This window comes from Anomaloglossus baeobatrachus, chromosome 5, assembly GCF_048569485.1.
Source record: "Anomaloglossus baeobatrachus isolate aAnoBae1 chromosome 5, aAnoBae1.hap1, whole genome shotgun sequence".
Taxonomy (NCBI): domain Eukaryota; kingdom Metazoa; phylum Chordata; class Amphibia; order Anura; family Aromobatidae; genus Anomaloglossus; species Anomaloglossus baeobatrachus.
Window position 1 is genome coordinate 270,978,131 of NC_134357.1, and position 13,517 is coordinate 270,991,647.

At 41.1% G+C, this 13,517-nt stretch overlaps 1 protein-coding gene across 1 annotated transcript in view; it reads left to right on the plus strand.

The window, feature by feature from the left end:
• The window catches only part of LOC142312734 (uncharacterized), a 154,827-nt gene that overhangs the window by 45,219 nt on the left and 96,091 nt on the right, over window positions 1-13,517 (plus strand). The window contains exons 12-15 of the mRNA XM_075351721.1: window positions 10,955-11,146; window positions 11,232-11,355; window positions 12,838-12,926; window positions 13,024-13,135. Of these exons, the coding sequence (XP_075207836.1) occupies window positions 10,955-11,146; window positions 11,232-11,355; window positions 12,838-12,926; window positions 13,024-13,135 (517 nt within the window). The remainder of the gene's footprint in view (window positions 1-10,954; window positions 11,147-11,231; window positions 11,356-12,837; window positions 12,927-13,023; window positions 13,136-13,517) is intronic.

The following is a 13,517-nucleotide window of genomic DNA, read 5'->3' on the forward strand; positions in this document are numbered from 1 at the left end:
GGCGCTCCTTCCCTTCTTTACTTTTTATGTGCCTCAAAAGTAGTTTTCTACCACATATGTGGTATTGTCGTACTCCATAGAAATTGCACAACAAATTATATGGTCCATTATCTTCTGTTACAATATGGAAAGTTGAAAAATTTGGGGTTAAAGCAAGATTTTTGAGGTTAAAATGTATTTTTTAATTTTCACGGCTCAACAGTATAAAATTCTGTGGAGCACCTAGGTGCTCTCCAAACATAGATACATTCCTTGAAGTGTCTAGTTTCACATGTGGGGGAGCTCCACTGTGTAGGCACCGCAGGGGCTCTCCAAACTCGACATGGCATCTGCTAACAATTCCAGCCAATTTTGCAGTCAAATGGCGCTCCTTCTCTTCCAAGCCCTGCCATGCACCCAAACAGTTGATTTTCACCACATATGGGGTATTGGTGTACTCAGGAGAAATTGCACAATAAATTGCATGGTGCATTTTCTCTTGTTACCCTTGTGGAAAAAAAGCTATCTGATTGAAGTAACAATTTTGTGGTAAAATGTATGTTTTTATTTTCACAGCTGAACAATATAAAATTCTGTGAAGCACCTGGAGATTTAAGGTGCTCAACAAATATCTATATAAATTCTTTGAGGGGTCTAGTTTGCAAAATGGGGTCACTTGTGGGGGAGCTTTACTGTTTAGATGCCTCAGGGAGTCTCCAAACGTGACATGGCGTCCTCTATCTATTCCCGACAATTTTACGCTCTAAAATTAAGATGGTGCTCCTTCCTTTCCGAGCCCTGCCTTTTGCCCAAACTGTAGATTTCTACCATATTTGGGGTATCGGTGTACTCAGGAGAAATTGCACAACAAATTGTATGGTGCATTTTCTCTTGTTACCCTTGTGAAAATGAAACATTTTATAGCTAAATTAACATTTTTGTGGGGAACAAGTAAAATTAGACATGTGGGAAATGTTATTTTTTTAACTATTTTGTGTGGCATAACTCTGGTTTTAGGGCATGAAAAATAAAAAATTGAAAATTGTGACATTTTCAACAAATTTACGATTCTTTTCACATATTTACCACTAACATGAAGTACAATATGTCACAAAAAATAGTTGCAGAATCCCTGGGATGCATTGAAGCGTTCCAGAGTTATAACTTCATAAAGTGACACTAGTTAGAACTTAAAAAAAAATGTCCTGGCATAAAGGTGAAAACAGGCAGGGGGGGGAAGGGGTTAACTAAGCATGATCTTTAACCATATTTTTTTTTGTTAGGATTCAAAGTTTATCAGCAATTTTTCATTTTTCTAGCAAAATTTACAAAACCATTTTTTTAGGGACCACATCAAATTTGAAAAATGGAGGGGAGCCAGCACTGCTTATGAGTGGCATGCAACAATGAAAAAGTAAAAAGTGTAATATTCACAAATTCATTCCTACTGTAACAATTCAATGAGATTTTTGGCAAATAATTGATCAATGATTTGAGCCCCCCTGCCCCGTCACGGCAAATCTCTATAAGGGGTGTCCCTACACTACAGTTATAATATACATACGTACCATAAGGTCTCGTGTAATGCGCAGGACCATATGAGAACATCACCTACCTGAGAAGTGTCAGAACCGCTCCCATGCTGCAAGGGCTGACAACTGCGAGTAGAAGGGCAGTCCAGGTGCCAGCGTGTGTGGCAGAACCACACACACCAGCACAATGTCAGAACTAGCCCCCACAGTGTCAGACCAGCAGACATGGATGAAGGGCGGAACAGCCCCAGGCAGGTGGTGCTTAAGTAATAATGCCTATGGAACAGGAGGCGGTGGCTGTATGTGAACAGGCACCAACATAAATTTTGATGGCAACAGAAGGAATTTGCAAACCACACTGGGCGTGCACGGCATGGTGGCGGTCAACCACCTGATCAGTAAACAAAAAATGGAGGGGAGCCAGCACTGCTTATGAGTGGCATGCAACAACGAAAAAGTAAAAAGTGTAATATTCACAAATTCATTCCTACTGTAACAATTCAATGAGATTTTTGGCAAATAATTGATCAATGATTTGAGCCCCCCTGCCCCGTCACGGCAAATCTCTATAAGGGGGGTCCCTACACTAATTTGAAGTGACTTTGAGAGGCCTAGGTGACAGAAAATACCCAAAAGTGACCCCATTCTAAAAACTTCACCCCTCACTCTGCTCAAAACCAGACCAATGAAGTGAATTCAGGTGCTTCACAGAAACTAAAGTAATGAGGGGGAAAAAAATGAAAATGTTATTTTTCCCACAAATTTTGTATTTTCACAAGGGTGACAGGAGAAAATGGACCATACAATTTGTTGTGCAATTTCTCCTGAGTACACTGATACCTCATATGTGGTGGAAAACTACTGTTTGGGCGTACACAAGGGAAAGAGCAACATTTGACTTTTGGAACGCAAAATGTTGTGGAATCGGTCTCATTTATAGAGCCCCAGATGTGCCTACACAGTGGAAACCCCCTTCCTAGTCCTTTCATGGAACATATCTAGATGTGGGGTGAAAACCTTGAACATTAAGGTGCTTCACAGAATTTTATAACATTGAGCCATGAAAATAAAAAATCATATTTTTCCCATAGAAATGTTGTTTTAGCTCCAATTTTTTTTATTTTCACAAGGGTAACAGGAGAAAATGCACCACACAATTTCATGTGCAATTTCTACTGAGTACGCTGACACTCCATGTGTGGTGGAAAACTACTGTTTCGGCACACAGCAAGGCTTGCTATTGAAGGAGCACCTTTTGACTTTTGGAACACAAAATTGGCTAAAATTGTAAGCGGACACCATGTCACATTTGAACAGACACCGATGTGCCTAAAAAGTGCAACCCCCTGCCCTCCCTTACAAGTTACTCCATCTTGAAATCTAGCCCCCCAAAAGGAACTTATCTAGATGTGTAGTGAGCACCTTAAACCCTCAGGTGCTTCACAGAATTTTATAACGTTGAGCCATGAAAAAAAAATCAAAATTTTCCCACAAAAATGTTGTTTTAGACCCAATTTTTTTATTTTCGTAAGGATGACTGCAAAAAATGTACTATACAATTTGTTGTGGAATTTCTCAAGAGTAAATTAAGTGGGCTCTCCTCACTACAACGATGCCAAACTGTGATTTAGACACATTGTGTTGCTCAGAAGAGAGGGGGGCATTTGGATCTGTGAGTGCAGATTTTGTTTGATTTCATTTTTGGGGGCGAGTGATAGTGTTTTTCGAGAGCCTTTGTGCTACCAGTAACTTGGAAGCCCCCTATATTTCTGTTAACAGAAGACGAACCTGAGTTGGGACTTGTTTTATGGTGTGTTGAGTTGAATGTTTTTGATGGCTTTTTGGGGTTCAAAACATTTTGGATTAGTTCACGTTTATCCTGTGCTCTATGCTGAGCACATACCTTAGAGTTTCCATCTACATTTCTGAAATGCGTGATTCAGGGAAACCCCTTATGGATCCATTCACTATAATTAGGCAGCAGAGTTACTATGGACTCCGTTTGGCCTCTGCTCAGCGGTGTCCTTCTTTTCAAAGGTGTACAAAACATATTGACCACACTTTTGTGCACACATAAAAAGAAGGGACACTGGTGGACCACAGGCCAGATGGGAGTTCAAAGTGAGTCCCTTTGCTTCAGTACAGTGAATTTTCCATTAGTTTTCTCTGAATCGCGTTTTTCAGATTTACATATAGTGCCTGGTGTAAGCGCTCAGCATAGAATACAGGATAAATGTGAGCCCAGTTTTACCGCGATATTTGAGAGGCTGAATAAACAAATCAACAGCAATTGAAGAATTGGCGTTATTCCTATTTTTATGCCCTTCACCTTTTAGTATAAGTGATATCGCGGCTTTATTTATTAGGTCATTACGATTATAGCGATTCCAGATTTATGTAAAGGGTTTTTTAGGTTTGGCTACTATCACACTAAAAACACTTTTTTACAATATAAAGGTTTTTTGCATCACCAAATTTCGAAGGCTATAGTTTTTTTTTATTTTTCTGCCGACCTAGTCTTGTGAGGGCTTATTTTTTGTGAGATGAGGTAGAGTTTTTATTGGTACCATTTAAGGCCACAAAATATTTTTTAATCACTTTCTAGTCCTCTTTTTGGGAAGCAATTATGAAGAAACAGCAATTGAGGAATAGGGTTTTTTTTTTTTGTTTTCTGTTTTACGCTTTACTCCATAGATAAGACAGCCTTATCCTTTCGGTCAGTACGATTACGGCGATGTATTGTTTTTTTGAGTTTTTTTTCCACTTTTACACCATAAAAACAATTTTAAAGAAAAAAAAATATTCTTCCTTTTATGTACAGTCATATGAAAAAGTCTGGGCTATTATTAATAATAACCTTTTTTCTTTATAACAATTTGGGTTTTTGCAACAGCTATTTCAGTTTCATATATCTAATAACTGATGGACTGAGTAATATTTCTGGATTGAAATGAGGTTTATTGTACGAACAGAAAATGTGTAATCCGCATTTAAACAAAATTTGACTGGTGCAAAAGTATGGGCACCCTTATCAATTTCTTGATTTGAACACTCCTAACTACTTTTTACTGACTTACTTAAGCACTAAATTGGTTTTGTAACCTCAGTGAGCTTTGAACTTCATAGGCAGGTGTATCCAATCATGAGAAAAGGTATTTAAGGTGGCCACTTGCAAGTTGTTCTCCTATTTGAATCTCCTATGAAGAGTGGCATCATGGGCTCCTCAAAACAACTCTCAAATGATCTGAAAACAAACATTATTCAACATAGTTGTTCAGGGGAAGGATACAAAAAGTTGTCTCATAGATTTAAACTGTCAGTTTCCACTGTGAGGAACATAGTAAGGAAATGGAAGAGCACAGGTACAGTTCTTGTTAAGCCCAGAAGTGGCAGGCCAAGAAAAATATCAGAAAGGCAGAGAAGAAGAATGGTGAGAACATTCAAGGACAATCCACAGACCACCTCCAAAGACCTGCAGCATCATCTTGCTGCAGATGGTGTCAATGTGCATCGGTCAACAATACAGCGCACGTTGCACAAGGAGACGCTGTATGGGAGAGTGATGCGAAAGAAGCTGTTTCTGCAAGCACGCCAGAAACAGAGTCGCCTGAGGTATGCAAAAGCACATTTGGACAAGCCAGTTACATTTTGGAAGAAGGTCCTGTGGACTGATGAAACAAAGATTGAGTTGTTTGGTCACACAAAAAGGCATTATGCATGGAGGCAAAAAAACACAGCATTCCAAGAAAAGCACTTGCTACCCACAGTAAAATTTGGTGGAGGCTCCATCATGCTTTGGGCTGTGTGGCCAATGGCGGCACCGGGAATCTTGTTAAAGCTGAGGGTCGCATGGATTCAACTCAGCATCAGCAGATTCTTGACAATAATGTGCAAGAATCAGTGACGAAGTTGAAGTTACGCAGGGGATGGATATTTCAGCAAGACAATGATCCAAAACACCGCTCCAAATCTACTCGGGCATTCATGCAGAGGAACAATTACAATGTTCTGGAATGGCCATCCCAGTCCCCAGACCTGAATATCATTGAACATCTGTGGGATGATGTGAAGCGTGCTGTCCATGCTCAGCGACCATCAAACTTAACTGAACTGGAATTGTTTTGTAAACAGGAATGGTCAAATCTACCTTCATCCAGGAACTCATTAAAAGCTACAGAAAGCGACTGGAGGCTGTTATTTTTGCAAAAGGAGGATCTACAAAATATTAATGTCACTTTTATGTTGAGGTGCCCATACTTTTGCACCGGCCAAATTTTGTTAAAATGCGGATTGCACATTTTCTGTTAGTACAATAAACCTCATTTCAATCCAGAAATATTACTCAGCCCATCAGTTATTAGATATATGAAACTGAAATAGCTGTTGCAAAAACCCAAATTGTTATAAAGAAAAAAGGTTAACATTAATAGGGGTGCCCAAACTTTTTCATATGACTGTATTCTAAGAAGTCTAGCTTTTTTATTTTTCTCGCTGACGGAGTTGTATGGCAGCTTGTTTTTTGCGGGACAAGATGATGCTTTCAGCAGTACCATTTTTCTTTCTATATAACTTTTTAATCTCATTTTATTCCACTTTTTGTCAGCTGTAAGATGAAAATACATAGTTTTTACTCAGTTTATAATTTTTACAGTATCCACTGAAGGGCTAACTAATGTGGCAGTTTTTTATACATCGGGTTGTTCCGGACGTCGAGATACAAATGTGTGTACTTTTTATGGTATATTTTTGTACCGTATTTTTCGGATTGTGAGACGCACTTTTCCTCCCAAAAATTTGGGAGGAAAATGAGAGATACGTCTTAGAATCCGAATGTAGCTTACCGAGAGGTGGAGAATGGTGACCGGAAGCAGGGGCGATGCTGAGGCACTGTGATGCAGAGAAAACATCCAGGAATGTAGCTTACTGGGGGTAAAAATGGTCGAAAATGGAGGCAGGAGCGATGCTGCGGGCTGTACTCTGGGGTTGGTGAGGCAGGTGACATCTTGTTAAGACGTCGGCGGTGTGGTCTTCAAGTAATGGCGCCCAGAGTAGGCGCGTGCACAGACGGAGATCTTGACTCAAGATCTCATTAGCGCACACGCCGCCTCCGGCCCATTGATGTCTCATGTGTGCGCACATGAGATCTTGGCTTGTCAGTGAGCCGATAACTCAGTCTACTCACTCGCTGACTTCGGGCGCCATTTCTTTGAAGCCCGCATCGCCAACGTTTCAAGATGCCCCCTGCCTCACCACCCGCAGCACACAGCACAGTGCCTAGCCCACTGCACAGAGGCGTGCACAGCCCGCACCACAAAGCAGCATCACTCCAGCCTCCTGTCACCATTCTCCACCCTCTTACCCCCTGGTAAGCTACATTCCTGGATGTTTTCTCTGCCCACAGCGCAGCCAAGCATCTGGGACACCGGCTGCACCATCGCCCTGCTCCACGACCGCCCCTGCCTCCTGTGACCTCCGCTCCACCACCACTGCTGCCCCCTCGGTAAAACACCACCGGATTAGAAGACAGACTACCTTTTTGTTTCTCTAAATTTGGGGTGTGTCTTATAATCCGGGGCGTCTTATAAAACGAAAAATAAGGTATTTTAATTACAGTTTTTGTTTAGTGCAGCAAATAAAAATACAATAAACCTATTCTTCTGTTTATACTTTTTTGTTTGATAGATGATTAACAGAACAACCCATACACGTGACTTTTCTGGATATGGTGATACTAAATATGTTTGTTTTTTAACCCTTTTTGGACCACACATACTACTACTACTCATTCTAAAACATCACTGCAAAGTAGCACAACTACACATAATCATGCAGCTGCGAGAGCGGTGATCTCGCTGTCAGTTTACTCTTGTCTCTGCATTCTCTATTACCGTATACCCAGCACTAGACGAGCTTCAATGTACAGTGCTGGCCAAAAGTATTGGCACCCCTGCAATTCTGTCAGATAATACTCAGTTTCTTCTTGAAAATGATTGCAATCACAAATTCTTTGTTATTATTATCTTCATTTATTTTGCTTGCAATGAAAAAACACAAAAGAGAATGAAACAAAAATCAAATCATTGATCATTTCACACAAAACTCCAAAAATGGGCCAGACAAAAGTATTGGCACCCTTAGCCTAATACTTGGTTGCACAACCTTTAGCCAAAATAACAACCGCTTCCGGTAACCATCAATGAGTTTCTTACAATGCTCTGCAGGAATTTTAGACCATTCTTCTTTGGCAAACTGCTCCAGGTCCCTGAGATTTGAAGGGTGCCTTCTCCAAACTGTCATTTTGAGATCTCTCCACAGGTGTTCTATGGGATTCAGGTCTGGACTCATTGCTGGCCACTTTAGTAGTGTCCAGTGCTTTCTCTCAAACCATTTTCTAGTGCTTTTTGAAGTGTGTTTTGGGTCATTGTCCTGCTGGAAGACCCATGACCTCTGAGGAAGACCCAGCTTTCTCACACTGGGCCCTACATTATGCTGCAAAATTTGTTGGTAGTCTTCAGACTTCATAATGCCATGCACACGGTCAAGTAGTCCAGTGCTAGAGGCAGCAAAGCAACCCCAAAACATCAGGGAACCTCCGCCATGTTTGACTGTAGGTACCGTGTTCTTTTCTTTGAATGCCTCTTTTTTTTTTTCCTGTAAGCTCTATGTTGATGGCTTTTCCCAAAAAGCTCTACTTTTATCTCATCTGACCAGAGAACATTCTTCCAAAACATTTTAGGCTTTCTCAGGTAAGTTTTGGCAAACTCCAGCCTGGCTTTTTTATGTCTCGGGGTAAGAAGTGTGGTCTTCCTGGGTATCCTACCATACAGTATCTTTTCCTTCAGACGCTGACGGATAGTACGGGTTGACACTGTTGTACCCTCGGACTGCAGGGCAGCTTGAACTTGTTTGGATGTTAGTCGAGGTTCTTTATCCACCATCCGCACAATCTTGCATTGAAATCTATTGTCAATTTTTCTTTTCCTTCCACATCTAGGGAGGTTAGCCACAGTGCCATGGGCTTTAAACTTCTTGATGACACTGCGCACTGTAGACACAGTAACTTTCAGGTCTTTGGAGATGGACTTGTATCCTTGAGATTGCTCATGCTTCCTCACAATTTGGATTCTCAAGTCCTCAGACAGTTCTTTGGTCTTCTTTCTTTTCTCCATGCTCAATGTGGTACACACAAGGACACAGGACAGAGGTTGAGTCAACTTTAATCCATGTCAACTGGCTGCAAGTGTGATTTAGTTATTGCCAACCCCTGTTAGGTGCCACAGGTAAGTTACAGGTGCTGTTAATTACACAAATTAGAGAAGCATCACATGATTTTTCAAACAGTGCCAATACTTTTGTCCACCCCCTTTTTATGTTTGGTGTGGAATTATATCCAATTTGGCTTTATGACAATTTTTTTTTCCATTGAAGGCAAATTAAATGAAGATAATAATACCAAAGAATTTGTGATTGCAATCATTTTCAAGAAGAAACTGAGTATTATCTGACAGAATTGCAGCGGTGCCAATACTTTTGGCCAGCACTGTATGCAGTACTAGGGAGCACTGATGGTACTTTCGCCTACTTATACAGCGGTCATGTGATTGCCAAGTGGAAAGTGAAAACGTGAATAATGAATTGCGTACCTGCCATGAATATTTGGAAAAAGGAGATATTTAGCAATCGCATTGATCAATGTAACTGAGCCCCAATACCTTGCCAAGGTATATCTCTATATTGGGGTCCCTATGGGTTGCAGTTTTTAATTGCAATGAGATGACACAGAGTCAGGGTCACAGAGCTAGGGACCCCAATATAGAGATATACTTTGGCAAGGTTTTGGGGCTCAGTTACATTGATCAATGCGATTGCTAAATATCTCCTTTTTCCAAATATTCATGGCAGGTATGCATATCATTATTCACGTTTTCACTTTCCAGTTAGCAACCTGCATTTTGATATTCAGACTTCATCTTTATTGATTATGTATTTTTTGGCTTCCACTCAGTCTGTATATATATATATATATATATATATATATATATATATATATTGGTGCTCACTTCACATATCTTTTTTAGTAATGTGATTGCCAAGAGCTGCTGGGTCATAGGAGACCCCCAGAGAGCTCTGCTATGTAGCCAGCTGGCTGCCTTTTCCCTGTAACTGAGGCAATGTACCAGTCCGAGGTACAACAGAAATATTAGAATATTGAAATGCCCCCCAAAGGTCTTCTATGACCTTATGAAGGGCACAATGTGTATGATAAATGTGAAATAAATCAATGAATACATAAAACAAAAAAATTGGTAAAAAAAACAAGTTGCCACTGTCAATCTAAATCGTTGTTAGTAGCCCTGCCTCAGTAAAAAAAAAAACATGTCCGACGTATAAAAATAATTGTTACAGAAAGAGGAACACATTTCTAAATGTATATTATTTACCTCTTTGTGGTCTTTAAAAAAATTCAAAAAAAGGAAAAAATTGTTATTTCCCTTACCTTCCCACCAATATCAGTAAGGAAGAAAAAAAAAATATGACTGTCATAGAGAAATTTTAAAATCCATAAGACATCTCTGGATAGGGGACATATCCACCCCCACATATGGGATTCAATAGAACTGGGGAAGCGGATGGGAGAGCTGACACTTCAATCACCATTGAATTAAGACCTCCCAGTAAGGACAGGTAATTCTTATCCGGCACATGTCCCAATCCAGACTTGAAGAATGAGATCTGTGTATACAGAGCTTAACACAAACAGAAAAAAAGGCGAACATGCATCCAAATGCTATTATATCACAGTTTTATTAGTGGATAAAAATATTTTTACAAAATGCAAATGGCAGGAAAAATATCTCACTCCATATAATTAATATAATTAGCCATTAGTGCAACCACCTAAGGAAGCTGCAAAGGAAATATACCCAAACCACAACGAGTCACTAGGTGGCAGCATCGTACAATACTGCTTCTTTTCCTTTAGTAAGCTGTTGATCATCCAGCAATACACGATGACTTGGGTCCACATACACAGCTGCCAGAAGAATTTTATTTTCCAATAGCAGTGTCTCTCTCCACTTCTATCAAGCAGCAATGCCATCTGCGATTAAACCTCCTCTTTGGGACAGGCAAAACAGCAAGTTCTTCCACTCCTTTATGAAAATGCCAGGAGTTAAATCCTCAGCTTGTAATTTTTTAGTCACTGTAAACGACTCATGAATCAATTCCTTTAGTTCAGTTACCTGTGTCCATTGACTTTAATTCAGCAAAAATAAAAAATATTCAGCACATGCTGCATTGAACTACTGTACCCAATTTATTATATATTTTAGGAGTCGGAGTAAGTCTATGTTATACCAACTCCACCAAAATGGACTCCCAACTGTATGACTCCGACTCCACAACCCTGAGAGTGATATTTAGCATTTTCCCTCCACACTCAGGATTACATATTAACCAAGAAGATATCTGATGAGTCTTCCAAACCAAGCAGCCAACGTCCTGTGTCAGGGAAATGGAACAGTACCCAGAGCCCCATCATGGAGCCTCCACTTCATCCCCTGGTACCGGAGGGATACAATGATCAGAAGATCCTAGACCTCACCAACAAGATGATTGAGCTGCTGACTGGAGAGGTGAGCGCTGCTGGGAATACTGGGACATTATACAGTAACACAAGGGATGATGTGTCTGGATGCTGACTGTATCATTATGTATCAGGTTCCTATAAGGTGTCAGGATGGCACTGTCCATTTCTCCATGGAGGAGTGGGAGTATGTAGAAGAGCACAAGGCTCTGTACAGAGACGTCATGATGGAGGATCACCTGGCCTTCACAACACCTGGTAGGTGAACATTTTTTATGATTGTTAATGACATATGCTTTCAAGGCTGCCTAGAGAGCATCTAGACTAGCTGACCATTTCTACATGGAGTAGTGGGAGTATACAGAAGAACAAACAGATCTGTAGAAGAACGTTATGAGTGACCAGCTTCTCATCACCAGGTAGGGAAAATTGTTTGTATTCAGGTCAGTGCAAGCTATTGCCAGCATAGTATATGGCAATCTTAAGGAAGGGCTCACTTGAGTTTGATGCCCCAAATTCATGGAGAGGCTCACACCACACCACTTAATTCAGGGTATATTCTTTGTGACATGTGGCTCAATGTGCCTTGCCAGTAATGTTACGTCAATGGAGTAGCATCAAAAATGCATTCACTTGGTGGCAGTAGACCGCCAAAAGTCTCAAGATTTTTATGCAACTTCATATTGCACAAAAATGTTGATAATTTTCAGAGGGTTTTGTGCTAGTGTTCAGATGTAAAGGCTTTAATAAATCGCCCTCTGATTCTTTATTCGGGTTCACCACTGTGTAAGAGCATGCATACAAGGGTCATGTTTAAGCCATCACACCGCCATGTGTGTCCATATCTGTGAGAAAAAGTGCAGTCTGAAAGTTGAAGTTTGTCTCTATTAACTCATGTTGGCATCTTTGGATGTTCTTCACCGCTCTGTAATTTGCATCGTTGCACTCACTAGTAAGTGCCATCCTTGTGCCGGTCACTGAGTTTAAGCATAGGTTTCAATATCATATGGTTGGACAATCCTTTTATATATGAGAGGTGCTAGGCCTTAAGCCTGCTTTACATGTTACGATTCTGCATACAATATCGTACGCGATCGTAACCGCCCCCATCGTATGTGTGGCATGTTCAATTTTGTTGAATGTGCCGCACAAACGATTAACCCCCGTCACACGTACTTACCCGTCCATACGACCTCGATGTGGGCGGCGAACATCCACTTCCTGGACTGGGAGGGACGTTCGGCGTCACATCGACGTCACGCGGCAGAAGGCCAATAGAAGCAGAGGGGCGGAGATGAGCGGAACGTAAACATCCCGCCCACCTCCTTCCTTCTGCATTGCTGGCCGGGAGCCGCAGGACGCAGGTAAGATCTGTTCATCGTTCCCGGGTTGTCACACACTGCGATGTGTGCTACCCCGGGTACGATGAACAACCTGACGTTCAGTTTATGAGGAATGAACGACGTGCATGCGATGAACGTTTTAACGTTCATTCGCAATCGCACGTAGCTGTTACACACTACAATGTAACTTACGATGCCGGATGTGCATCACTTACGACGTGACCCCGCCGACACATTGTAAGATACATTGCGGGGTGTAAAGCGGGCTTTAGTAACTAAGAAGTGGCCACTGAAGCTCACAAAACGTTAGTGTTGTCAGAGCATACAAGTTGTCTTTTTTTGTTACACCTCATTACTGATTTCTAGATAAATTTATCAGTATTTGTTTCCAACACAGATGGATCTGCTGAGAGCCATGTACCAAATAGAAGTCCTCTAAATTCCCAAGATAATACAGAGAATAATAGTGTCCTCCAGAACAGTCAGGTCGGTGACACTTTATTCTCATATTTTGTCACCTCGTAACCTTCCATCAATAGATTAAACTTACATGTTCTTTATATATTTCCTTCTTTCTGTTCAGACTGAACATCCGCTTGATATCAAGGTTGAAGTTATCGATGAAGACGAGGTCACTAATGAGAAGACTGAGCAGCAGTGTAAGGAGGAGGAGATGACATTAGATATTGGCATAGGTAAGGAACTTAGCGGCACCGTTACGTGTAGAAGAAAAACGTTTGGTCCCATGTCAGCAGCCTAACATAGGGTTAGAAGAATGAATCTCTGTGTCTAGGCTGATATTTAGCTGGACCATACTTACTCCCAGGCTCTCATCAGTCCAGCACAAGGTTTAGCCGTGTGTCTGTATATACCATATATACTTGAGTTATAGCCGATTTTTTTCAGCAGATTTTTTTATGCTGAAAAAGCCCCCCTCGGCTTATACTCAAGTGAGGGTCCTTACCAGTGCTGTGGGCGGCGATGATGTGGACGGCAGGGATGTGGTCAGTGGGTGACATCCTGAAAATGTTCGCTGTGCCAGCTTGCTTCATTTAATGGCGCCCGGAGTTGGTGCAT